General features: G+C 67.8%; 6 protein-coding genes across 11 annotated transcripts; 4 read left to right on the top strand and 2 right to left on the bottom strand.

Annotated features, from left to right (window-relative positions):
* Window positions 1-51: 51 nt before the first annotated feature.
* RPUSD3 (RNA pseudouridine synthase D3) lies at window positions 52-3,176 on the bottom strand. 2 transcript variants are annotated; one of them, XM_064667435.1, is made up of 9 exons: window positions 3,066-3,176; window positions 1,436-1,503; window positions 1,316-1,360; window positions 1,134-1,230; window positions 937-1,044; window positions 784-868; window positions 596-722; window positions 382-521; window positions 52-301 (listed from the first exon to the last, which is right to left on the bottom strand). In XM_064667435.1, exons 1-9 carry the CDS (start codon window positions 3,098-3,100, stop codon window positions 83-85), a joined length of 924 nt encoding a protein of 307 aa, XP_064523505.1. In that variant the 5' UTR covers window positions 3,101-3,176; the 3' UTR covers window positions 52-82. The 2 variants fall into 2 exon arrangements, with proteins under 2 accessions (XP_064523505.1, XP_064523506.1); XM_064667436.1 differs by lacking the exon at window positions 3,066-3,176 and adding an exon at window positions 2,099-2,147.
* On the top strand, window positions 2,247-3,464 carry JAGN1 (jagunal homolog 1). The gene is made up of 3 exons (XM_064667438.1): window positions 2,247-2,378; window positions 2,567-2,664; window positions 2,747-3,464. The coding sequence occupies exons 2-3, from the start codon at window positions 2,576-2,578 to the stop codon at window positions 3,207-3,209; spliced, it is 552 nt and encodes a 183-aa protein (XP_064523508.1). The 5' UTR covers window positions 2,247-2,378; window positions 2,567-2,575; the 3' UTR covers window positions 3,210-3,464.
* Window positions 3,436-8,024, top strand: IL17RE (interleukin 17 receptor E). Of its 2 annotated transcripts, XM_064667406.1 has the most exons (16): window positions 3,436-3,684; window positions 3,774-3,789; window positions 4,290-4,445; window positions 4,542-4,648; window positions 4,723-4,846; window positions 4,920-5,059; window positions 5,140-5,208; window positions 5,308-5,374; window positions 5,454-5,641; window positions 5,807-5,854; window positions 5,951-5,996; window positions 6,113-6,261; window positions 6,332-6,400; window positions 6,481-6,532; window positions 6,607-6,708; window positions 6,905-8,024. In XM_064667406.1, the coding sequence occupies exons 1-16, from the start codon at window positions 3,436-3,438 to the stop codon at window positions 7,510-7,512; spliced, it is 2,190 nt and encodes a 729-aa protein (XP_064523476.1). In that variant the 3' UTR covers window positions 7,513-8,024. The 2 variants fall into 2 exon arrangements, with proteins under 2 accessions (XP_064523476.1, XP_064523475.1); XM_064667405.1 differs by lacking the exons at window positions 3,436-3,684; window positions 3,774-3,789 and having other exon boundaries at window positions 3,796-4,445.
* A 185-nt stretch (window positions 8,025-8,209) lies between these two features.
* Window positions 8,210-12,780, top strand: IL17RC (interleukin 17 receptor C). Its single transcript, XM_064667403.1, is given in 19 exon segments — window positions 8,210-8,431; window positions 8,434-8,565; window positions 8,639-8,660; window positions 8,744-9,123; window positions 9,299-9,410; window positions 9,476-9,520; window positions 9,674-9,813; window positions 10,009-10,068; window positions 10,222-10,276; window positions 10,376-10,560; window positions 10,638-10,688; window positions 10,773-10,818; window positions 10,927-11,039; window positions 11,147-11,215; window positions 11,287-11,344; window positions 11,476-11,571; window positions 11,652-11,690; window positions 12,149-12,279; window positions 12,281-12,780. Coding segments are annotated over 19 exon segments (2,418 nt in total). The 5' UTR covers window positions 8,210-8,224; the 3' UTR covers window positions 12,758-12,780.
* A 742-nt stretch (window positions 12,781-13,522) lies between these two features.
* Window positions 13,523-16,687, top strand: CRELD1 (cysteine rich with EGF like domains 1). Of its 3 annotated transcripts, none has more exons than XM_064667426.1 (10): window positions 13,523-13,705; window positions 14,144-14,226; window positions 14,311-14,421; window positions 14,495-14,586; window positions 14,689-14,865; window positions 14,977-15,072; window positions 15,164-15,247; window positions 15,361-15,456; window positions 15,539-15,682; window positions 15,784-16,687. In XM_064667426.1, exons 1-10 carry the CDS (start codon window positions 13,538-13,540, stop codon window positions 16,002-16,004), a joined length of 1,272 nt encoding a protein of 423 aa, XP_064523496.1. In that variant the 5' UTR covers window positions 13,523-13,537; the 3' UTR covers window positions 16,005-16,687. The 3 variants fall into 3 exon arrangements, with proteins under 3 accessions (XP_064523496.1, XP_064523495.1, XP_064523494.1); XM_064667425.1 differs by having other exon boundaries at window positions 15,164-15,277; XM_064667424.1 differs by having other exon boundaries at window positions 14,659-14,865.
* Window positions 16,688-16,763: 76 nt separating this feature from the next.
* On the bottom strand, window positions 16,764-21,437 carry PRRT3 (proline rich transmembrane protein 3). Of its 2 annotated transcripts, none has more exons than XM_064667402.1 (4): window positions 21,232-21,437; window positions 19,304-20,424; window positions 19,075-19,218; window positions 16,764-18,647 (listed from the first exon to the last, which is right to left on the bottom strand). In XM_064667402.1, exons 1-4 carry the CDS (start codon window positions 21,420-21,422, stop codon window positions 16,912-16,914), a joined length of 3,192 nt encoding a protein of 1,063 aa, XP_064523472.1. In that variant the 5' UTR covers window positions 21,423-21,437; the 3' UTR covers window positions 16,764-16,911. The 2 variants fall into 2 exon arrangements, with proteins under 2 accessions (XP_064523472.1, XP_064523471.1); XM_064667401.1 differs by lacking the exon at window positions 21,232-21,437 and adding an exon at window positions 20,851-21,095.
* Window positions 21,438-22,626: the final 1,189 nt, after the last annotated feature.

The following is a 22,626-nucleotide window of genomic DNA, read 5'->3' as shown; positions in this document are numbered from 1 at the left end:
CAATCACAGTGGGGGGAAACACATCCTGTGTGTGACAAGAAAAGAACTGGGTGTTGAGCCACCCCAGCTGCAGGTGGGGATTTTAATGGGCTGGCAGAGCGCTGTGGGGTGGGGATCCCCCTGCAGCAGTAGGGCACTCGGGCAGCCCCAGGCAGCGCAGGGTCCGCAGGAAGTGGGGTGGTGGGGGTGCACAGAGGGGGCCCTCGGGCAGCACGAGCTCCTGCAGGTGGATGTGGAGTGGGAGGTGACGGAGCTGCTGCGGTGAAAGTCCCAGCTGGGACAGCAACTCCTCGTCCAGCACCTGCAATGTGGGTGAGTAGCTCAGTGGGATCCTGGGGGCTATGCTGAATCCCCCAGCCAGCATCCACCCTGGCCACATACCTGTGTGCGGGTCGGGGCGGCCTCGGGGGTCAGCAGGAAGGGCACCCCCAGGACACTGCCCACACGGGAGGAGTGCTCGTGGTCACCCAGTGCCGGGCATAGCAGCAGCGTCAGGTGCACCTGAAGCTGTTCTGGGAAGGCTGGGGAGGCACAGGGGGAAGATGGGATTGTGTTGGTGGGGCAGCATGGCAGCGTGGGGTGTGCAGCCACTCACCTGTCTTGGGCTGGAGCTGGAGGAGGGCACAGCCCCCCCTGGCACCAAGCACCCGGTAGCGGGTCAGGGTAATCTTCACCTCCTTCCTGGCCAGGCTGTGGCGTCCTGGGGCTGGCACTGGCACCACCTGTGGAGCACAGCCCTCAGCACTCCCCAGGGCACCTCCCATACCCCCAGCACCCTCTTACCATGACAGTGTCGCCCTGCTGCTGCCAGCACAGCCCAGTGCGGATCTCGCCCTCTGCCTCTGCCGGGACTCCCACAGTGACAGCACTGCAGGGAGAGGTGGTGAGGAGGGGACAGGACCCCCATGCCAGCACGGCAGGGGCCCAGGGACTTACCAGTATGTGGCAGGGTACTGGCCTCTCTGGCGGGCTTTAGCAAAGAACTGCTGGAGCTTCTTAGTGGTGTGGTAGCAGCTGGACAGGAGGACGAGGCCAGAACACTCCCTATGGAATATGGCAGCTCTAAGCCCCAGAGGGGGAAAGGTCCCCCTGCCTCCGCCTCAGGGCCTCCAACCTGGAACTTCCTACCATACCTGGCAGGAGCCTTCACCACATGGAGGTCAGCAGGGAGGCCCAGCCGTCGCCTCAGCACTGGCAGCAGTGCATCCAGGCTCAGCTCGCCAGGCTGTCCTGGGGAGAGGTTGGGGGGGTCAGCACCTGCTGAGCCCCCGAGGTAGGTACCCCCAGCAGACCTCCCTTCCTGCCCCATACTCACCCAGGACAGGCAGGCCTGGGGGCTTGTTCAGTGCCAGCAGGGCTCCTGGCAAGGGGAAACCTGGTCAGGATGTGCCCCCGCGCTGTCTCCCTTGCCCCCATCTCCCTCTCCCCCCAGTACCTTCCTGGTGCACCACTGAAGCCTCCAGCAGCCCCAGTGTCTTCTCGGGGCCCAGTGGCCGCCTCTGCCTGCAGGGGATGGAGTGAGAGAGGAGCATGGGTGGGACTCCTCCAGCTGCCTACCCTGACCCTCCCCTATGTGTCCATAAATCACTCCTCCACTGACTACCCTGCCTTGCCAGGTGTACCCCTGCACCCACACCTGTACTCCCTTGCCTGTCCCTGCACCCTCACACTTCCCCAGCCCGTGCTCACACATCTGCAACCTCAAGTGTCCCCACTCCCACACCCACCCCATAACCCCTCTGCACTCACATGTGTGCACCCATGTCACACACACCGTCTCACATGCACCTCACATACACGCACCCCTCGTGTCACATCCCCCCACGTACATGTGCATTCCATGTCACACACCGCATGCACGTACACACACACACCGTGTCATACGCCCCCCGTGTCACACCCCATGTCACACAGATCCCGTGTCACAGCGCCCCCATGTCCCACGCACCCCATGTCCACATGTACCCCATATCACATGAACCCCATATCACATGTAGCCCGTGTCACACACCCATCTCACACAAGCACCCCGTGTATGTACACGCAGCCCCCATGCCACAAGTACATTGTGTACACCCGTATACCGTATCCCACGCACCCCATGTGCACACGCATCCCCTGTGCACACCCCCTATGTCACACACGCCCCACGTCACACCCTCCCCGTGTCCCCCACGTTCCCCCGTCGCTCGCTGACCCCGCGGCGCGCGCCCCCGTTCCCGCTCGCGCCAGCCCCCGCGCGGCGGCGGCGGCGGCTCTCCCGCTGCCCGCCATGGCGGCCCCACTGCGCCTGCGCCGAGCGGCCGCCCCGGCATCCGGAGAGCCCGCGGCCGCGGCCATAGAGCGGCGGAAGCGCGGGCAGAGCGTCCCGCCCGCAGGTGCGGCACGGGGGGGAGCGGCGGCATCCGCCGGGGTTGCTCCGGGCGGGCGGTTACGGGGAAGGGGCCCCGGGGTTGTCACTGTGGGAGGGAGGCCCGGGGCGGGGGTTCCCCGGGGGGATGGGGCCGAGGCTGCGCTGGGGAGGCGGGCAGGGAGAGCGGCCCCGCCTGACGCTGTGCCTCCCCAGGACAGCACCATGGCCTCCCGCGGGGGTCCCCGCGCCCCCGGCACCGACGGCAGCGACTTCCAGCACCGGGAGCGCGTGGCCTCGCACTACCAGATGAGGTAGGTGTCCCTTCCCCCGGGGGCTCCCGGGGGGGACACGCGACCCCCAGCAGGCTCTGACGGCCCTGTGCTCTCTCCCCAGCGTGACCCTCAAGTCGGAGATCAAGAAGCTGATCTACACGCACGTGGTCATCTGGCTGCTGCTGCTGGCCCAGATGTGCGTGGGGCACCTCAAACTGCTGCCCCACGACCAGGTAGCCATGCCCTACCAGTGGGAGTACCCCTACCTGCTCAGCATCCTGCCCTCTCTCCTGGGCCTGCTCTCCTTCCCCCGCAACAACATCAGCTACCTGGTGCTCTCCATGATCAGCACCGGCCTCTTCTCCGTGGCTCCCCTCATCTACGGGGCCATGGAGATGTTCCCCATGGCGCAGCAGCTCTACCGCCATGGCAAAGCTTACCGCTTCATCTTCGGCTTCTCGGCCGTCTCCGTCATGTACCTGGTGGTGGTGGTGGCCGCACAGGTCCATGGCTGGCAGCTCTACTATAGCAAGAAGCTACTGGACTCCTGGTTCACTAGCACGCAGGAAAAGAAGAAGAAATGAGTGGGAATGGGTGGGCTCCGTGAGGTGCTGAAGCTCTGCAGCTCAGTCCTGTGGGGCGGCGCTGGCGCGGCTCCGGTGGGTGGGGGGCCCCCGGGGACTAAGCTGTGGGTGTCTGAGCCACGCCACGGCCCCGGGCTCGCACGTAACGGGGAGGGGGGGAATCCCCGAGGGCTGGGGCCGTGGAGGATTCCCTGGGGTACGTTCCCCTTCGTCTGCGTGTTACTCTATGAAAATAAAGCACCGTCCGCGCTCCCACGCCTGTCTGCGCCGCAGGAAGCGCCGCCCGGCAGCGGGGGGGGCGGCGGGGCCGCACGTGCCGGTGCAGGAATGCGGCGGGGCCGGCCCGGGGCGGGGCGGGGAGCGGCGGCGCTCGGCCATGGGGCGTCCGGTGCTGCTCGCCGCCGCCGCCGCGCTGCTGCTGCTGCCGCCCGGCACAGGGGCCGCCGTCACCCGCCTCAGGGTCTCCGCCAACTTCGTGAGCGCCGGGGAAAGGGAGGGAGGTGACCAGGGAAGGTGGGTGGGGGGCGGGCGGCGCCGCGCTCACCCCTGTGTCTTTGCTTGCAGGAGTGCCGGGCCACCGGTGAGTAGCGGCGGGGCCGGGAGAGGGGCAGGGCTGCCCGCGCGGGGCTGCCCCTGCCCGGGGACACCGGCTCCTCCGGGGTGCGGCGGGACGGCGGGGCTTCCCCCGCCCGCCGCTACCGGGTCCTGGAGGATGGGGGACTCCCGGTCTCCGGGGCATGGGGCTTCCCGCTTCCAAGGAGTCTCGATCCCCGGGGCTTCCAGGCTCCCGGGGTTCCCCGCTTCCAAAGACTTCGGATCCCCGGGGCTCCCCGTTTCTGAAGACTCCCGGTCCCCGGAGTTCCCCGGCCGCCGGGGCTCCCCACTTCCGAGGACTCCGGATGCCTGGGGCTCCTCATTTGCGAGGACTCCAGATCACCTGGGCTCCTCCCTTCCGCGTACTCCTCCCCAGGACGCCCCTTCCCCCGGCTCTCCTCTTCCGAGGGCTCCCAATCCCCGGGGCTCCCGGTGCCTGCGGGACCCCCGGCTCACGGCAACTCCCTCTCTGCTCTCCCTCTGCAGCCGACAGGACGCTGAGCCGTCCCCGCTGCCGCCGCCCGTCCCGCCCCGTGCCGCCGCTGGAGCCGCCTGCCCTGTCGCTGAGCCGTGCCCGGCTGTGCCTGCCTGCGCAGCCCTGCCAGCCCTGCCTGCGGGTGCGGCTGGCCCTCCCCGCCGCAGGTACGGCCGGGGGTGGCGGGGCCGGGCATCCCCACGGTGGGGGACACACACCCCGTCCTCCCACCTGTGTCAACACCCCACGCCGATTTCTCGCAGAGCTCGGCGGTGTCCGTGGGCTGCTGCTCACCTTCCTGGAGCTGGGCTCCAACCGGGCCGGCTGGCTGCAGGTCTGGCAGCGGCGCCGGGTGCTGGACAGCTCGACGGTGAGTCTGGGGTGGGTGTTAGGGCCTGGGGACACCGGGGCTGGTGGTGCCCATTGACTCCCTGCTCCCCGCAGTGGCAGGTGCAGTTCGACTGCTTCCCAGCTGAGAGTGGGCAGCAGGTCCTTGTCTCCCTCCGCACCATCCCGGACCGGGGCTTGTCCCTCAACCGCAGCCGCCTGGTCACTGCTGAGCCACGTGGTGAGAATGGGGGGGTCCCGGGGGGTGTCTTGGGGGGATACTGGTGCCAGCTGACCCTCTGCCTACTCTGCAGAGCCCGTCTTCACCCATGCGTGGGTCCCTGAGGCACGGGCCATTGAGGTGTGGGTGCCCAAGGGTCCTGCCCTCATGGTGCGGCTGTGCCATCAGCTGGCCCTGGAGTGTGAGGAGCTGCCCCAGCCCTTCCACCAGCAGGTAACGGCTCTGCCCCCAATACCCCCGTCTCAGACTGAAGGGCACACTCCCCGCCAGCTTATTCTCCCTCCTTGCTGCAGGTGCGGGTGCCAGGCGGCCACCGCGTCTCGCTGCCATATGAGTTCCTGGTGCCCTGCCTGTGCATTGAGGTGGGTCACCTTCCCCCTGCGGCCACTGGAGCCCCTGTCTGCCCTCGCAGGAGAAGTGGGGGCACATCCTGCCCCCTGCTCCTCACTCTGCTCCCCTAGGCCTCCTACCTTCACCACGACAGCCTGCGGAGCAAGCGCTGCCCCTTCCGTGATCAGCCGGATGCCTGTGAGTGCCTGTGGGGAGGGCAGCTGGGTCCCAAGAGTGTCCCCCAGCATCCCCAGCCCACTGATGCAGTGTCCCACAGATGGCCCTGAGCTGTGGTCCTCGGTGCGCTTCCACGACTACAGTGCCAGCAGCAAGGACCAGATGGCAATGGCGCTGACTGCCAGCTGCCCCCTGCACCCACAGGCCACGCTGTGCTGGAGGGAGGCAGCGGATGAAGCTGCACCGTGCCACAGCATCCCCAACTCCACAGCCAGCGAGGAGGAGCAGGTGAGGGGTCCTAGTCTCAAGGTGTCATGGGATGCAGGACCGTGCCCCTGGCTGGGGCACCCACTGGACCCCACGGTCCCCTGAGGGCAGCAGGTGAGCACTGAGGTGTCTGTGGACTGTGTGGATCAAGGATGGTGATAGTGACGCACACTTTGCACATTCCAGGTTTACACACTGGACAAGGTGGACGTGCACCCCCAGCTCTGCTTCCGAGTAAGCCCCTGTGGGTGGGTGGGCACCACCTGGGAAGGGATTGGGGGGCTGTGGAAGGCAATGGCAGCTCACCCACTCTTTCTGCTGATCCCTCAGTTCTCCTATGGGAACAGCAGCCATGTGGAGTGTCCCCACCAGCCAGGTGAGCCCCACAGGCAGAAGGCACCCCTGAGCTGAGCACAGCCCTCACTGAGGTCCCTCACACGCCTCATCCCATTGCGCATTCTGCAACCTCCCCTCTCTTTCTGGTGGCCGCAGAGACCACTTGGAACGTCTCAGTGAGTGTCTGGGGGCTGCAGCTGCGCCTGCACCTCAGCTCCCGCATCCCCGCGGCCTTCAGTGCAGCCCTGTGCCAGCGCCGGGGTGGGCAGTGTGAGCCTGAGGCCCCTCTCTACACTGTCACACAGGTGAGTGGTGCAGGGCTGGGGGGACATGGTGGGGACAGACCTGCGCTGACCATACACTTCTGCTTTGCAGCCAGAGGGCTCTGCCCCAGGGGAGCTGGCACTGCTGCTGCCAGTGCAGGTCCTAGGCAGCTGTGTGCTGGTAAGGTGACCCCCATGCTTGCACCTGCTCCATAGGGGACATCCCAACACGGCCCCCCCCTCACCCAGCTCCTTCCTCAGGTGTGGCGCTCGGATGTGCACTTTGCTCGGAAGCAGCTGCTCTGTCCTGATGGTGAGAGGAGGTCCTGGGGGAACGCAGGGGGCAGGAGAGATGGGCAGACACCCCCCTTACTGCCCCTCTCCCAGTCTCCCGCAGGCACTTTGGGCTGCTGGGGCTGGTGCTGGCACTGGGGCTGGTCGTGACCGTGCTGCTCCTCAACTGCTGCAGTGCCTGGAGGCCGGACAATGGTGAGGGGCACCTTGGGGGCCTGCAGGATGGGGCCAGCAGCCACGATGGTCATCGGGCTGGATTGTCAGGGTGTGCTGGCTCCTTGGCTGCAGATGGTCCTGGAGCAGTGGATGGTGGTGGATACCAGGGTTTCCTCCAGGGGATATCAGTGGGATGTGGGGCTGGGCTGTCACTGCTGTCCCCTCCATTCTGTAGGTGTCCCAGGCGGGCGCCCTGTGCTGCTGCTGTACTCGCCGGACTCGGAGGAGCACCTGGGGCTGGTGTGCGCCCTGGCTGAGCGGCTGCGCGCGGGGCTGGGCTGCGACGTGCGCCTGGACCTGTGGGAAGCAGGTGGCTTGGGGCAGGCAGGCACCCTGCCCTGGCTCTATGCCCAGCGGGGCCGTGTGGGCCGCCAGCGTGGCACCGTCCTACTCCTCTGGAGCCGGGGCAGTGCCCGGCTCTTTCGTCGGTGGCAGGTCGGGGTGGCCAGTGGGATGCCTGGGGATGCCCACGACATCTTTGGGGCAGCCATGGCCTGCCTGCACGGGGAGCTGGGTGCGGCAGGCTGCGGCGGCGGGTGGGTCCTGGCCTACTTCAGCCGGCTCTGCAGCCCCCACGACGTGCCCCGGCCCCTCCGGCCACTGCCCACCTACCGCCTGCCCCGGCAGCTGCCTGGTCTGCTGGGTGCCCTGCGGGGCAGCCCCCCGGCCCCCCGCTGCTGCCGCCGGGGCAGGGCTGGGGGGCTCCTGCATCGACTGATAGAGGCGGGGGCTGAGGAGGGCAGCCGGCCACCCCGGCCCCCTGGGGCAGCTGCTGGCACGTGAATGCCCGAGCTGGGACTGAGCTGGGCATGGCTGCGGGGCGGGCAGGGCTGGGCACAGCCTTGGTGAGGGCAGGGGCTCTGCCGTGGAGGGGCAGGGCTCAGGTGAGCGTGTCCACTGCAGCGCAGGAGGGGTGCCCATGGGTGCCTCAGCCAGGGGCCGTGGGAGTCCAAGCAGGATTGGCCTCAGCGATGGAATGGGCTGAAGTGGCTGGAGCGAGCATCCAGTTGGTCACCTGGGGCCAGGAGCAGAGATGCTGTCCTGGGCAGGGATGGCTTTATTCCTATACAGGGACCTGCTCCAGAGGAGAGCCTGTAGAAGCCCCTTTGGACAACACAGCTGAGCGAGGGGTCGAGGTGGTACTGGAAGAAGCCAAGAGGTGGGGGGACTCCCTGCCCAGGCACAGGGGGCTTGGAGGGGCAGGCACTGGGCACAGCCTGGCCCTTCTCCTTGCTCTGACATTGCCAGCAGGACCTGGTTTGTGGTGGAAGCAATAAAGGCATCATTTCACCCTGCCCTGCTGTCCATCTGGTGTGCCGGGGGAACTTTGTTGGTGCCCCCCGGGGAGTAGAGGCTTCCCCATGCCCCTCTGCAGCACGGGGCGGGGGCAAGAGAACGCACCCGGCTGGGCACAGCCTGTCCCGGCACGACTGCCACACTGCATCCCACAGTCGCTGGGGCTGCCTGATTCCAGCCTGGGCACTGTGCCCATGCCATGGGGCCAACCTCATCCCTGTGGGGCCCCAAACCCTCCCGGGGGTGCCGGGGCACGGATCCCTCCGTGGTCGGTGCGGGAACAGGAGGCCCCACCCCAGGGCGGTTGCTGACGCCACGCAGGGACCCGGGTGTCCGGGATCAGAGCAGGAAGCAGGAGCCGTCGGCCGCGGCGGGGCCGGTGGAGCGGGAGTGGGGCTGTTTGGGAGCAGACAGTGTGGGGCCGGGGCGCCCCACGGCCCCGGCCCCGCCATGCCCACGCTGGGGCAGCTCCTGCTCGTGCTGGTGGTGACGGCGGCGGGTGGGCGTGGGGGCCCCCGCGACAGCCTGGCCTGCTCCCAGGTGGGTCGATGTCACCAGCACGGGGGCACTGGGCAGCCAGCACCACCACCGGCCTCACTCCCGCCTCCCCCAGGGCCTCGCCTGCCGCCTCTTGGGTAAGTGCCACCACCACGCCATGGCCCCCAGCTCACCCAGGGCATGGGGACCCACCCCCACACTGCCCTTCCTCTCTCCCCAGACACCGACGTGCTGTGTGGGACGGAGCCCCCGGGGCCTGGCCATGGGCTGTCCCTGGCTCGTCTGTGGCTGGAGCCGGCACTGCACTGCAGTGAGCCCATGGCCTGTGTGCCCTGTCTGGAGGCGCGTGTGCGCCTGGCCTTGGCACCTGCCACCAGAACCACCACTGCCACCGAAACCCACCACTCCGTGCTGCTAGGGATCCCTGGGGCAGAGGATGGCAGTGGCGGGGGACAGTGGTCACCAGTGGCTGGGGTCACCTTGTCCCAGCCCAATGTCACTGGGCTGCTGCTGCTCTCAGGGCACACATTCGCCTCCTCCCGCTGTGTGGCCGTGGAGGTCTGGGCACCTCTGGCCCCCACACAGCGCAACCGAACCCTGGTACGTAAGTGCGGGGACTGGCAATGGGTGTCCCAACACTGTCAGTCCCTGGGCACTGAGGATGTGGGCGCTGGCACTAGTGCATCTCCATGGCACGGGGGTCCCGTGCCCCAGGGAGGTGGGTGCTGGCGGTGCCGGTGCCTCACCACAGAGGGGTGGTGGTTTTCCTGCCCAGGGCTGGGTGATCTTCCGGTGCTTCGAGGCACCGCTGGGCTCCGAGCTCCACGTCACGGCGTACACAAACTCACGCGGACAGCGGAGTCTGAGCCGGCAGAAGCGGGTGCCAGGTGAGCCCCGGCGTGCCACCTGCGGTGGTCCCATCCCCCTGCCCACTGACTCCCTGTCCCCACAGACTGCTCATGGCCCCCGGCACAGGCTGCTGTCCCCCAGTGCCAAGGTATGTGCTGGTGTCACCCCACCTTGGTTTGCATCCCCTGGGGAGAACTGGGGGATGCTGGGGGCAAGAGTGACCCTGTGGTGCCATGCCCTGTGCCATGTGGCTGGATGGGTAGTGCCAGGAGGTGGGTGACCTGAACCGGCTCTGGTGCAGTGCCCAGGCTGCGGATCTCCCCAAGGCAGAAGGAGGTGGTTGTGGAGGTGCAAGGGGCTGTGGCGGGGCACAGCTACACTCTCCGGCTCTACCACAACCGGAGCCACAGCACTGGTGGGCCAGGGCATGCAGTGACCGTGGTGAGTATGACCCCCTTCCCTGACCCCCCACCTTGGCTGATCCCTGGCTGCTGCCCCCTTCCCTGTTCCCGAGAAGCCATGTCTGTGTTACAGGCAGTGTGCTGGGAGAGGGTTCCCTGGGAGCAGGTCCCCCTGGGTGACCCTGCTGGGGCACGATTTGCCACGGGGTGACCCACATCTGGTTGGTGCTAGCAGAGCAGACCCATGAACTATAGCCTGCCTGCCGATGAGGTGCTGCCCTGCCTCTGCCTGCAGGTGGGCACCCAGCTGGGGCACTGTGGGGGTGGCAGGGTGCCACCAAAAAAGAGGCTTTCCAGGCTCCATGTGTCCCAAGGGGACCAGCTGAGTCACAGTCACAGCATGGATATCCCAAATCCTCCCTTTTCATGTCTCTCTCTCTGCTCCTAGGTCTGGCTGGAGACCCAGGACCCACTGAGGGCCACCCTGTGCCCCTTCTCCCATGGTAGCTGCACCTTGGGGCTGGGGTGTGGGGTTGCTGGGACACAGAAGGACCTGAGGGGAGACTACATGGGGTGAGACCCTTCTCCTGGTGCCACCACAGATGCCAAGGCCTGGGAGCAACTGTGGATACAGAGCCACCTGGTCCTGCACACTGAGGGGCAGGTGCTGACCTGCTCCCTCTCAGCCCCCTGCGACCTCCCAGCCAAGCTGGTGCCCTGCTGGCAGCCAGTGCCCTCCGGGCCCTGCCAACCCCTCCCTGGCCTGCAGCAGCCCACCATAGGGCAGGTGAGTGGGGCTCTGTGGGATGCTGGGGCTCGTGAAGGGTGTAGGTGGCATTCATGGAGCAACCCTTCCAGTCACAGGGACCCCAGGAGTTTGGAAGGCTGCGGCCACACCCCAACCTCTGTGTGCAGGTAGGACACCTCTCTGCTCCACAGCTGCCCCATGGGGAGCCCCACAGGCAGCCCTGGACACTGCTAACCCGCTCTCTGGGGCAGGTGTGGAGTGGTGGGCAGGTCCGGTTGATCCAGTGCCTGCGAGACCGTGAGTACTGCTGGGGTGGGAAGGCAGGGGTAGCCTGTGGGTCCAGCTGGGGGGAAGCCCGCCCTGGCCTCCCCTTGCCGCCCCTCCAGCCCCCTGGCACATCCCCAGGAGCGCTGCCTGGCCACCCCGATGACCTCCTGCTGCTGGAGCGTGGGGGGAATGCCTCGCTGTGCGCTGTGGAGCAGGATGCCTGCACGCCCCTCGCCAGCTTCACCAGCACGGTAAAGGGCAGGGACACCCATGTCCTGGTGGTGGTGGCGGTGGTGGCACAGGGACTCCTGTGGCCAGCAGTGGTGGTACAGCTGCCTGACCCCCTGTGCTGTTGCAGGGAAGGGGGCGCCCCGGGCTGCTGGAGCAGGATCTGCAGCGGGATGTGGCAGCAGGGCAGTGCTGGCAGGTCAGTGTGGGCAGCCAGCAGGTAGTGGTCAGGGACTGGGCAGCATCTGACATGTCCCTGTGTTCCCCCAGATCTGGCACCCTGAAAACAGCACCGAGGTCGTGCTCTGGGCCTGTCCCATGCACAAGTGTGAGTGTCAATGGCCATGGTGTGGGAGAGGGGGAAAAATGGGAAATTGAGGGAGGGCACCCACCTGTGTAGCCACCAGAGACCTCCCTGGGTGCTGGGGGCCCTTGGTGGATGCAGATCCTGCCCCACAGACCTGCGTGCCCGCTGGGCACTGGTGTGGATGGGGGTGCTGCTGGCGGCTGCCTGTCTCCTACTCCTGCTCGTGCTGAAGAAGGAGGATGTGAAAGGTGAGTGGTGCACCCCTGGGGGCTATGCTTGTCCTGGGACCCCTCCCAGGATCCCACCTCACTGCCTCTCCTCCTCACAGGATGGCTGAAGTCACTGAGGGCTGGCTATGGCTCTGAGGGTGAGTGTGGGGTGAGCCTGGGATCTGGGGGATGTGGGCAGACATAGGGGTCAGGGGAGCCCACCCAGAGCAGGGTGGCCTCCCCTACCAGAACAGGTCCAGGCTTGCCTGCCCCACAGGGTAGGTAGAGGTGTAGGAAACAGAGAAGAGGGTGGCAATCCTAGCCATGGGAAGACAGGTTGTGTCTCCTATGACCTGTCTCCTATGATGGCTGCTGTCCCTTAGGGTGGGTAAGGGGATTTGGGAAGGGGACCGGGGGACTGAGCAGGGGATGGGTCCCACGTCGGTGGTGGTCTTAGCTGCTTCCCATCGTGCCTGTTCCTTAGCTTGGGTATGGGAGGTTGACGGACAGAGGCAAAGAATGCTCTCCTCCCATCACGGGTGCTCCCAGCATGCCTCCCACCACAGGATGGGTACAGGGTGCCTAGAGGGATCCAGACACTGATGATCCCCCCCAGGTCCCCTGCAAGGCCGGCGGGCACTGCTGGTACACGCGGCGGAGCCGGCGGCGGAGCGGGCGGCATGTGCCTTGATGGCAGCTCTGCGCCCACTGGGGCTGCTGGTGGTGGCAGCACCAGGGGGTGGCAGCGGGGGTAGCGGCGTGGGGACCACTGCCCTGGCTGCACGCCCAGCACCGCAGGGCACTGCGTGACGGTGACACCATCATCTTCCTCCTCTCTCCTGCCGCAGTGGCTGCTGCACAACAGTGGGACACGGGAGCCAGGGTTGTGCTGGAGGCCGGGGCTGCTGAAAGCAGCCTCATCCCCCAGCACAGCCCTGGCCCTGCTGATGTCCCAGCCGTGGCACCCTGTGAGGTGTTTGCGGCAGCTCTGTCCTGTGCCATGCCAGCACTGGCGGCGGGCACTGGGCGCTACATGGTGGTCCAGCTGGAGGCCTTGGTGCCGGCAGTGCCCCCAGCACTGCAGGCAGCCCCTGCCTTTGCGCTGCCCTCTGAGATGGGGGGGTTCCTGCGGGCACTGGTGGGACCAGCCTGGCGGCAGGGACGGTGGCCAGAGCCATATGTGGCAGCGGCGTCTGAGGGGCTGCGGCGGGCGGTGGGGGAATAAAGGGGTGACAGTGCTTTTCCTGACCTTGAGTCCAGCTCTGAGTCCAGTGGGGAGTGGGATGTCTTGGGGAGGGATGACAGGGGGACTGGAATGGGTTGCAGAGGGATGATTGGGAGGTATAGGGGGATGGGGGCAGGAAGGGGGTCTGGGCTGGCTGGAGTGTGAAGAGGAAGTGGGTTGGTTTGGTTGGAGGTTGGATGGGGAACTGGACCAATTTGGAGTGGTGATGGGGAACTGGACCAGCTCATTGTGGGATGAGGGGGAACTGGGACAGTTTGGAGGGGGGAGTGGGAGAGGGAATTGGACCGGTTCTAGGTGGGATAAGGGGCAACTGGGCAAATCTGGGGGCAGTGAGAAGGAACTGGGCCAGTTTGGGGAGGTGAGCGAGAGCTGCACCAGTTAGACTGGAGGGGGGGAAGGTGAACAGGACTGGTTTAGCTGGGCGGGGGTGGTGATGGGGAGTGTGCCCTTGGATCGGGGGTTGAGGGCCTCGCCCAGCCCGAGCGAGTCCGGTGCAGGGTCACTGTCCGCAGCCCACCCGCGCCCCCCGCGCCGGGGGCTCTTGGCCTTGGCCCCTTGCAGCCGCGGGGGGCGGGCCGGGCGGGCGGTGCGGATTGGCTGAGCGCGGATTGGCTGGGCGCGGATTGGCTGGGCGCGGACTGGCTGGGCGCGGATTGGCTGGGCGCGGGGGCCGGCGGCGGCGGCGCGCGGCCATTGGCGGGGCCGGCGGCGCTGAGTCAGCGGGCGCGGCCCACGTGGTGCGGGCGGGGCGGGAGCGCGATGGCGCCGCTGCCGGGCCGGCGCGGGGGGCCCGGGCTCGGGGAGGCCCTGCTGGGGGCCGCCCTGCTCGGGGGGGTCCTGCTGGCCGCCCGCGCCGACCCCGACCCCCACCGGGACGGGGCCGAGCCGTGCCGAGCCTGCCGCGGCCTCGCTGACAGCTTCAGCAGGGTGCGGGGCAGGGGTGATGGGTGACACAGCCCCTGCTGGCGGGGAGCCGGGGGCCAGGGGGCGGTGCAGGGAGGGACCCACGGGTGGCAGACGTGGGGGACACGGGCTGGCAGTGGTGGTAAGCAGGGATGAAGCGGGTTCTTGGAGGGGGGATGTAGCCGAGGGCGGCCAGAGGCAGCACAGGCCGGGAGGATCAGGGTGGTTACAAGGGTGGCTTGGGGGACTCTGGCGAGGTGGAGCACTCCCACAGCATCGCTAGGGAGGGGAGGGAGTCCCGGGGCACAGGGACTGGGTTCTAGGGAGAGGAGAGGGTGGCAGATCCTGGGGGATGGTGTGTCCTTTGTGGGGAGGAGAGGGACACAGCTCTGTGGGACTTTAGGGGGAGGGAGGTTACCGGGGGGTCCCATGGCTGTGCTGCCTCCCCCGCCTTGTGCCCAGGGCCTGGAGCGGACAGAGCATGAGGGCTTTGGCGGGGGCAACACAGCCTGGGAGGAGGAGAAGCTGTCCAAGTACCAGCACAGGTGAGTGACCCCAATCAGTGACAACTGGGGGAGCCCAGCTGCCCCAGGGGCTGTATCCCCACACTGACTCCTGTATCCCTGCAGTGAGACCCGTCTCCTGGAGGTGCTGGAGGGCGTCTGTGCTCCCTCGGACTTCACCTGCCACCAGCTGCTGGAGCGGAGCGAGGAGCATGTGGAGCAGTGGTGGTTCCATGAGTGAGTCTGGGGATGGGGACATGGGGGGGCAGGGGGATGGCAGGGGGCTGAGCACTGTGTCCCCGCTCCCCAGGCAGCAGCAGCACCCTGACTTCTTCCAGTGGCTGTGTGTGGACAGGCTGATGCTCTGTTGCCCACCCGGCACCTACGGCCCGGACTGTCGGCGTGAGTAGCTGTGGGATGAGTGGGGTGGTGCTGGGGCTGGAGGGGCCCCCCCTGGCTGCCACCCCACCCCAGCTGTCAGCCGGCTGGTCTCTCCCCGTGTAGCCTGTGCTGGCGGGCCCCGGCAGCCCTGCAGTGGCAATGGGCGATGCGATGGCGACGGCACACGCCGCGGCACCGGCCTCTGTGTCTGCAGCCCGGGCTATGGCGGCCCCTTCTGCGCCGAGTGTGGCGATGGCTACTACGAGGCCTCAAGGAACAAGAGCCACCTGATGTGTGCTGGTAGGTGGGGGCCAGGGGGGCTGTGCAGCCGGGGTTCCCCTGGTGCTGCCCAGACTCTGGGTGCAGGCAGCTCCCCCTGCCTGCACCCACACCAGCTCTCCCTGGCCACAGAGTGCTACCAGGCATGCGGGCGCTGCACGGGGCCTGAGGACTCCAGCTGCCTTCGCTGCAAGAGGGGCTGGGTACTGCACGAGCACCGCTGCATCGGTGAGTGAGGGTCCGGGGGGAGCTTGGGGCCGTGGGCAGCTGTGTCTCAGGAGCCAAGGGCTCGGCAGGACAGTCCCCAGTTCTCTCACAGACATCGACGAGTGTGGCACAGAGATGGCACATTGCCGAGCCAACCAGTACTGCGTCAACACGGAGGGCTCCTACGAGTGCCGAGGTCAGGAGGAGGTGGAGGATTTCTGTGCAGGTGGCTCTCCCCTGCTTGAGGCCAGCCCTGGCTGGGATGGGAGGGGACTCCAGCACCAACCCTGGCTCCTTTCCCCATGGCAGACTGCTCCACGGCTTGCATCGGCTGCATGGGTGCCGGACCGGCTCGCTGCAAGAAATGCAACAAGGGCTACTGGCGGGATGGAGCCAAGTGCCTGGGTGAGTGCCTCCCATAGGCTGGCAGGCTGTACTGCCCCCTCCCCACTGCCCGAGCCCTGCCTGAGCGCTGTGTCCCCCCCAGATGTGGATGAGTGTGCCAGCGCCGAGGAGCCGGTGTGCACCGGAGCACAGGAGGTGTGTGAGAACACGGAGGGCAGCTACCGCTGCGTCTGCGCCCAAGGCCACGTCCGCCGGGATGGGCAGTGTGTCGAGGACAAGCCCCCTGGTACGGCTCACACAGTGTGGGGGGATGAGTAGAGGGTGTGGGTGGCAATGGGGGGGCTCTGGCTGCTTGGCTGTGCCTCTCCACGAGCACTGTCCACGCAGATGCCCCGGAAAAAGGCTTCTTTGACGACGTGACCGACGACGAGGTGGTGGTGCTGCAGCAGATGTTCTTTGGTGTGATGATCTGTGCACTCGCCACACTGGCTGCCAAGGGCGACATGGTCTTCACCGCCATCTTCATCGGTGCCGTGGCTGCCATGGCCGGCTACTGGCTCTCTGACCGCAGCGACCGTGTCCTCGATGGCTTCATGAAGGGCAGATAGCTCTGGGGCTGCTGGGCATGAATGGGGAGGCGGGCTCAGCCTGAGGTGTGGGGCCCCCCCCAGCAGGGCTGGCTGACGAGGCTGCATCCTGCACACAGTGCTGTGCCCTGCATGCGTCCCCCAGCCCCGCCTTAGCGTAGGATCTCGTTTTCTCCCCCCTGCAGAAAGAGCCAGGGGTACCTGATCCCAGGGGCTCCCACGCAGCCTTCTCTGTCTGGAGGGGTGATGCCAGGCAGTGTGGCACTGTGTGGGGGGCACAGCATGCTGCCTCCAGCCCCTCGTACTCTAAAGGAGAGACCTGGAACCGTGGCAGGTGGAGGTGGGGGGCAGGTGAGAGGGTGATCCTGCTGCCTACCCCCAGGCTGGGGCTGCTGGCCCTGTTAGGACCCCCCTCCCATAAGGCCATTCCCTGTGGGGCAGTGAAGGGCTAGGTCCCCCCTCTGCCCTGAGCTGTGGGGCTGGGAGAGCTGCCCCCCCATCCCACCCCTCCTCCCCATGTCCCTAGGCAGAGCCCATCTCCCCTCCCAGACTGGACGGGCCGAGGGCCCCATGTTGCTGGGGGTGCCATGCTGGGCAAGGGGGGGCCCTGCTGGATGCATGAGTGTGGCCGTTGCATTTGTCCGTCGGGGTGTGCCCATCTTTCTGTGTGTCCATATCTCAGGAAATAAAGCTCTGCACACCCAGCTCACCTGTTGAGGGCCGGGATCGGGGTGGGGCTGGAGGTGCTGCTATCCACCTCCACATCCCAACAGGAGCTCCTCCCAGCATAAATTCTTTATTTCTCTCATTTGGCACAAATGGAGCCAGCCCCTGCCTGGCCCTGCAGGGGCGCAAGATCAGACCCCCACACCCTCACACTGGGCTCGTCCCTCAGTCTCTGCACCCTCAGTCTCTGCTCGGCCCTGGCTCAGAGCTCAATGGTGTCGCTGGAGAGGCTGCGGGAGTCCACCGCCTTGCCAAGGGCTGGGAAGCTGCGGGGACCCTCGCGCTCCCAGCCGGGGGGTCCGTCGGGCACCAGGAGAGGGGCCCGGCTGGGAGCCTCGTCCAGGGGCAGGCTGTCAGGTGAGGACAGCCCGTGGCGCCAGGGGTTCCAGCTGATCTTCAGTGAGCTGCTCTCCAGCGAGCTGGCTGAGGCGGTGACAGTGACGGTGATGGTGCCGGGGGGTTGCCGGGGCCCGGGCAGCTCTGTCAGGGAGCTGCACCGCACCATGCGCCCCAGGCCAGGGCTGGGGGCTGGGGAGCCATGCAGTGAGGTGCCCGAGCCACGGCGGGGCCGGCTGAAGAGGCTGTCCTGCAGGAGGTGGCGGCGGCAGAGTGCCTGGTCAATGCTGCGGCGCAGGTCAATGGGGGACGGCGGGCGGAAGACCAGCTCCCCGAGTGAGGGGGACGAGCCCTGCTCAAAGGTGGCGCAGGAGCGGGCGGCCAGCAGGTTGGGGCACTTGGGGCTGAGCCCTGGCATCCCAGCACCAGCCGCCCAGGCCTCGTTGCTGTCCTTGAGAGCCCGCAGGGGCAGCTGCTCCGCCGGGTTGCGGATGAGGCTCTTGGAGATGTCATTGGCGGGTATCCGCTCTGCGCTGGTACCACTGGCACTCCCACCGGCCCAGTCGTAGCAGTTGTTGGGGTACTCGGGCGCCTCAGCTTTGCGGCCAGCACAGAAGTACCGCAGTGCCTTGGCCCAGCAGGAGTGGCCAGTGGGGCTCTGGCGGTGGCACTGGCAGCACACATGCTCGGTGGTGGCTGCCAGCAGCGCCAGGGCTGTGCCCAGCTCACCGATCCGCAGCCAGAGCTGTGCCACCCAGCCGGGCCGGGAGAAGCGCCCAGGGGGCCCCAGGACCCCTCGCAGCCACACAGCGCTGTAGAGCTGCAGCCCGCAAACCGGCAGCCCCGCCACTGCTGCTGCCAGCAGCGCCCGCGCCCCTGGCCTTGGGCCTGGCTCCTCACAGGGCGCCCGCAGCACTCGCCAGCACCCCCAGAGCCCCCCCAGCAGCAGCAGGGCTCCTGCCACACAGCCCAGCGCCTGCAGCCCCAGCGCGGCGGGGCCCAGCCGGGGCGGCAGCAGGTCGGCGGCTCCCAGCACCACACTCTGCAGGACGGCAACAGCCCCCAGCGCCGGCAGCCCCCGCAGCCGGGCCGGCAGCAGCCGCAGCTGGGCCAGGCGCTGGAGCCGCTGGAGTAGGAGGGCAAAGGAGGCGAGCAGCAGCGGGAAGGGAGCCGTGCTGAGCAGCAGCAGTGCCGGGGCAGGCAGGCGGCCCCGTGCCCCGTAGGGGTCCAGCAGCAGGAAGGTGGCCCGCAGCAGGCAGGCAGCCAGCAGCAGCCCATGGGCCCCCACAGTGTGGGGCAGGTGTGGGGGCCGCAGGATGGCCGTCCCTGCTAGCCCTGCCAGGCATCCCAGTGCCAGCAGCAGGAAGAAAGCAGCCAACCCATAGACATGGGCCTCCCAGGAGAAGCCCAGCTCGTGCTGCAGCTCGGTCCAGCGCAGCCCAGTCCCGTTGGCCCCTGGCACTGGCGGGGCACGGCTGGGCTGTGGCTGTGGCTGCAGCAAGGATGGATTTCGGGGGGCTGGCTGAGGCGTCACCCCTGCTCGTCGCCACGTGGCTGAGGGGGTTGCAGTGCCTGGGGTGGGGGGCTGCGTCCCCAGGGTGCCTGCAGGCAGGAAAGAGGGGTACAATCAGTGGGGAGTGGGGGCTCTGGTCGCATCCAGCCCCCACCTGCACCCCACGCTGTGGCACCCCAGGAGTGCAGTGGGGGATGCTCTGTGCTGGCCAGGGCTCTGCACGCTGGTGCCTCCCAGGGTTTTCTGTCAGGACCCACAGTGCAGGGGGTGTCGCATCCCCCGGTCATGTCCCCGACCCCCCCGAGGAAGCCCCCACCTGCCGAGCACTTAGCACTAATCCCTGCAGGCAGGAATAGATTAGGGCTGTTGTCAGGTGCAATCCTGATTGAAGGTGTCACAGTGTCCCGGCTGGGCAGCCCAAGATAGCTGCCATCCTCCCCACCAGCCCTGATGCCCTGGGGATGGGCTCCCACAGCATCTGCAGAATGGATGGGCTTGGATGCAGCCCTGCATCACCTGAGTGTCTAGTCCCGAGTGTCCCTGTGGTGGATGGATGTGCTGCTGGCTGTGGGGTCGTCTTGGTGGCATTTGGGATGCTCACAGCGCCCACAGCACCCCGGACCCGCTGTGGGGAGCCGATGTCCTCCTCAGGCAGCAGCCCTGTGAGAGAGGGCAAAGCAGGGTACTGGCATTTGTGGGTGTTTGGTTGCCACCAAGGGGTCCCCTGCACTGTGCTGGATCCTACCTGTGCTGGAGGTGCCAAGGGTGGCCGTGCTGGAGGCGGGTGGAGGCGCAGGACTGGTGCTGAGGGCAGGACTGGTGCTGAGGACAGCCCCTGGGGTGGGCTGGGGTCCCCGCTGCCCAGTCATCCCGGGGTCCGTGCGAGGTGCTGCATCCCCGGGGCTGGTGGTGGTGTGGCTGAGCGGGGCCCTCCGGGTGCTGCGCTGGTGGGACGGGAGCCCCCTGGTCCAGGGCTCAGCCAGTCCCCAGGATGGGGTTGTGTGGGGCAGCTGTGGGGCAGAGTTTGGCAGAGCCAGGGAGGGGCTGGAGGGCCCTCCCGTGTTCCCCCAGCTGCTCACTGGCTGTGCAGAGCCAGGGCTGGTGTGGGGACGATGGGTTGGCCCCGTGCCTGTGGAGTGGGAGACAGGGACAGTGCCCAGTGGGACTGACTGGCTGCTGGCTGGAGCGAGCTGTGCATCCTGAGGCAGCTCCAGGGCTGCTGTGGGTCCCTCCACCACTGTCTGTCCCCCTGTGTGGGCATCTGCTGTCCCCATTCCCACTGCTGGCAGGGGGTTCAGAGCAATGGTGGATACCGTTGGCCAAGGGCTGGGAGTGCCAGCTGTCTTTGTGGCATTCTGCCCTGATAGGGACAGACCCTGCCCTGCCCAGGGTGGCCCTGTGTCCGTGGGCACCCCAGGGCCCAGTGTGCCCGGTGCAGAGCTGTGAGGCAGAGGGCTGTCCTGGCCTTCAGCCTCATGTCCTCGCCAGGTGACAAGCGGCTCCTCTGTCACAGCCAGGGCTGTGCTGCCGTCCCTCCAGGCCCTGGTATCAGTGCCCGTCATAGTGGTTTCCATCTTCAGGGGTGCCCCTGTGCCATGCCCCTGCAGCGGTGGGGACCAGTGCACGGGGCTGTTGCTCCCCCAGCGCTCCCTCCTGGAGTCCCCGGTGCCGCTCGGCTCCCCTGATGCCTCCCAGGTGGGGGATGGGCCCGGCCACTGCTGTCCCCAGGCAGCGCTGTGCAAGGGGTCCTCGCCTAAAGACATCCCTTCCGGCAGCCCACCCTGGGCCCCGGCGGGGACCACGGTGGCCAGGAGCATCCCCCAGGAGACGAGCTGTGCTGCAGCCATGGTGAGTACCCAGCTGGCCCTGCGGGGATGGGGGTCTGGTGAGCCAGGACCCACAGCAGCCGCCCGGGGCACTCGCGCAACTGGCCGTGGGGCTGCTGTACCCGTGGCCACCCACTGCCCAGCGAGAGAGCCAGCGGCTTGACTGTCCCTTCTCGAGTAGCCCTGAGCCCTGTTCCCAGCTGTCCCTATCCCCGGTGGCCCCATTCCCAGTCTTTTCCTTCCCAGTGTCCCCGGTGCTCCCCATCGCAGTGTCTCTGGTGCGGGTGGTCCTTGGTGTGTAGTGCTCCCGACCTCCAGCGTCCACGATGTCCCTTTCCTGGTGCTCCATCCCCAATGTCCCCTCCCCGGTGCTCCATCCCCGGTTCCCCTCCCGGTGTCCCCTCCCCGGTTCTCCGTCCCCAGTGCCCTCTCCCGGCGTCCCCGGCAGCCCCGCTCTGCCACGCACCGTTCACCTTGGCGAGTCCCGGCCGCATCCCGGCGGGGATGCCCGGCCCGGTGCCCCGCGCCACCGCCGCACACGCGGCTCAGCCCCGCCGGGCCGGGAACGGGGCCGGGACCGTCAGGCTGCTGCGGCGGCGGCCCCGCGGTGCGTGTGCAGGAGCCGGCGGGGGCTGCGCTGCGGGGCCGGGCCGCGGCCGGTGCGGGACCAGAGCGGGGACGGTTCGGCCGCCGCATCCCGCCGACCCCGCCCGCAGCGCGCCGGGCCGGCCCCGCCGCTCGGTGCCCGGTGCGCGGGCCGTGGTGCCGCCAGCCCCCTCCCGCCGCCCGCCACAGCCCCGGCGGCCCCAGTGCCGGTGCCCCGGGGGCCGCAGCCCCCCGCGCTGACCTGCCGGTGCCGGTGCCGGTGCGGGCGGGCCGGGCTCTGCAGCGGAGCGGGCGGCGGCGGCGGCGGCGGCAGCCGGTCACGCGCCGCCCCGAGCCGCGGGCACCCGCGCGGGAGCCCGCCTGCACCGGGAGGGGGGGCGCGGGGCACGGCCGGGGCCGCTGCGTCGGGACGGGACCCGCGGGACCGAGCATGGGGGCGGGCGAGTCCTGGGGCTCATCCAGGGTGGGCTCTCGGGATCGGGTCCCCCGTGGCGCGGGTGTCTCTGTGACGCGGCTTCTGGAGGGGCACCGGGACACGTCCCCGCAGGACAGGACACGGTGGGGCGGCAGAGGGGAGATTCTGCCCGCGGGACGGGAAGGATCGCCCGGAGCGAGCAGTGCGGTGGCACCTCAGCACGGGATGTGGCCGAGGCTGGCCCCGCGGCCGCCAAAGGGTAGGCGCGAGGCGGCTGGGGCGCTGCCGGACTGCCTAGCAGGGTCCTGGGGAAGGTCTGGGGGTCCCTGTTACCCATCTGCCCCACACCTGCCTCCCAGCTGCTTTGCCATGGGCACACAGCGCCCTAGCAGCCACTGGGCCGTGGGACCCTGCCAAGGTGCAGGTAATTAGTTAATCTGCTTAAATGTCCGTCTGGAGAGCTGCCCGCCCTGCCGGGCTTGGGCTGACATTGGCACGGCCACGGCGCCACAAAATCACACCAGCTCAGGGCTCTGTCCTGCACGGTGACACCTGCACTCCATGTCCCTGCCTGCACCCCTGCTCCTCCCAGCTTGCACCTCAGCAGTGCCTGAGCCACCATAGCCTTGGCAAAGCCCTGTCATCACCGTCACTCTCCTCTCGCCGCTCCAGCGGGGCCATGTGGCACCTCAGGTCCCCACGGCAGTGCTGTGCCGGCAGCAGCACACAGTGCCCCACTCCTGCTCCTGCCACTTCTCCATTCCCGGGACATCGTGCCTGGGCTGGGCTCACCGTCAGTGCATGGGGCATTTCGGGTCCCCAGTCCATCTCTCTGTGGGGCTGGGAGGCTGTGGTAGCCAGCTGAGAACAGAGTCCGGGAATGTGGGCAATGCCATTGTGCCGGGCCCCACAACACAGACAGGGCAGGCAGTTAGTCTGGGGATTAGCACTGGGGAGGCCGCCCAGGGGGAGAGTGGAGGTGATCCTGCACTGCAGGGGGCACTGCCAGCACCACCACGGCCAGATGGTCTCATTCCGTGGCTGGTGCAGCCACAGTGCTGAGTGTGCAGTGGGACTGTGGGGAGGGAGCTGGCTGTGCCCTATATACCACAGCCGTTGGGGCACCTTTTGCACAAGGCAGGGGCACAGCAGCCACATCCTCTGTGCCGTCAGAGGTTTCCTCTTCTGCCAAGTGACTCACCGGCAGGTGAAAAGTTGAGC

Source organism: Pseudopipra pipra, chromosome 11 (genome assembly GCF_036250125.1).
Source record: "Pseudopipra pipra isolate bDixPip1 chromosome 11, bDixPip1.hap1, whole genome shotgun sequence".
In the NCBI taxonomy this organism is placed as follows: domain Eukaryota; kingdom Metazoa; phylum Chordata; class Aves; order Passeriformes; family Pipridae; genus Pseudopipra; species Pseudopipra pipra.
The sequence above is the reverse complement of the archived record's forward strand: the minus strand, read 5'-3'. Positions and strand labels throughout refer to the sequence as shown.

Bases quoted from the DNA above. Each gene is read 5' to 3' on its own strand.
- RPUSD3 (XM_064667435.1), bottom strand. From the start codon at position 3,100: ATGACGGAGACGGCCGAGAAGCCGAAGATGAAGCG. The intron at 1,361-1,435 runs GTACTGGGGGGA...TCCCCTTGCCAG, and splicing joins TTCAGTGGTGCACCAGGAAG to GAGCCCTGCTGGCACTGAAC. The intron at 723-783 runs GTAAGAGGGTGC...TGTGCTCCACAG, and splicing joins AGCAGGGCGACACTGTCATG to GTGGTGCCAGTGCCAGCCCC.
- CRELD1 (XM_064667425.1), top strand. From the start codon at position 13,538: ATGGCGCCGCTGCCGGGCCGGCGCGGGGGGCCCGGGCTCGGGGAGGCC. The intron at 14,866-14,976 runs GTAGGTGGGGGC...CCCTGGCCACAG, and splicing joins GAGCCACCTGATGTGTGCTG to AGTGCTACCAGGCATGCGGG. The intron at 15,073-15,163 runs GTGAGTGAGGGT...GTTCTCTCACAG, and splicing joins GCACGAGCACCGCTGCATCG to ACATCGACGAGTGTGGCACA.
- IL17RE (XM_064667405.1), top strand. From the start codon at position 3,947: ATGGGGCTTCCCGCTTCCAAGGAGTCTCGATCCCCGGGGCTTCCAGGC. The intron at 4,446-4,541 runs GTACGGCCGGGG...GATTTCTCGCAG, and splicing joins GCTGGCCCTCCCCGCCGCAG to AGCTCGGCGGTGTCCGTGGG. The intron at 5,997-6,112 runs GTGAGCCCCACA...TGGTGGCCGCAG, and splicing joins GGAGTGTCCCCACCAGCCAG to AGACCACTTGGAACGTCTCA.
- JAGN1 (XM_064667438.1), top strand. From the start codon at position 2,576: ATGGCCTCCCGCGGGGGTCCCCGCGCCCCCGGCACCGACGGCAGCGAC. The intron at 2,665-2,746 runs GTAGGTGTCCCT...CTCTCTCCCCAG, and splicing joins GCCTCGCACTACCAGATGAG to CGTGACCCTCAAGTCGGAGA.
- PRRT3 (XM_064667401.1), bottom strand. From the start codon at position 21,080: ATGCGGCGGCCGAACCGTCCCCGCTCTGGTCCCGCACCGGCCGCGGCC. The intron at 20,425-20,850 runs GTGCGTGGCAGA...CCATCCCCGCAG, and splicing joins GGGACTCGCCAAGGTGAACG to GGCCAGCTGGGTACTCACCA. The intron at 18,648-19,074 runs GTGATGCAGGGC...TCCTGCCTGCAG, and splicing joins ACTCGGGACTAGACACTCAG to GCACCCTGGGGACGCAGCCC.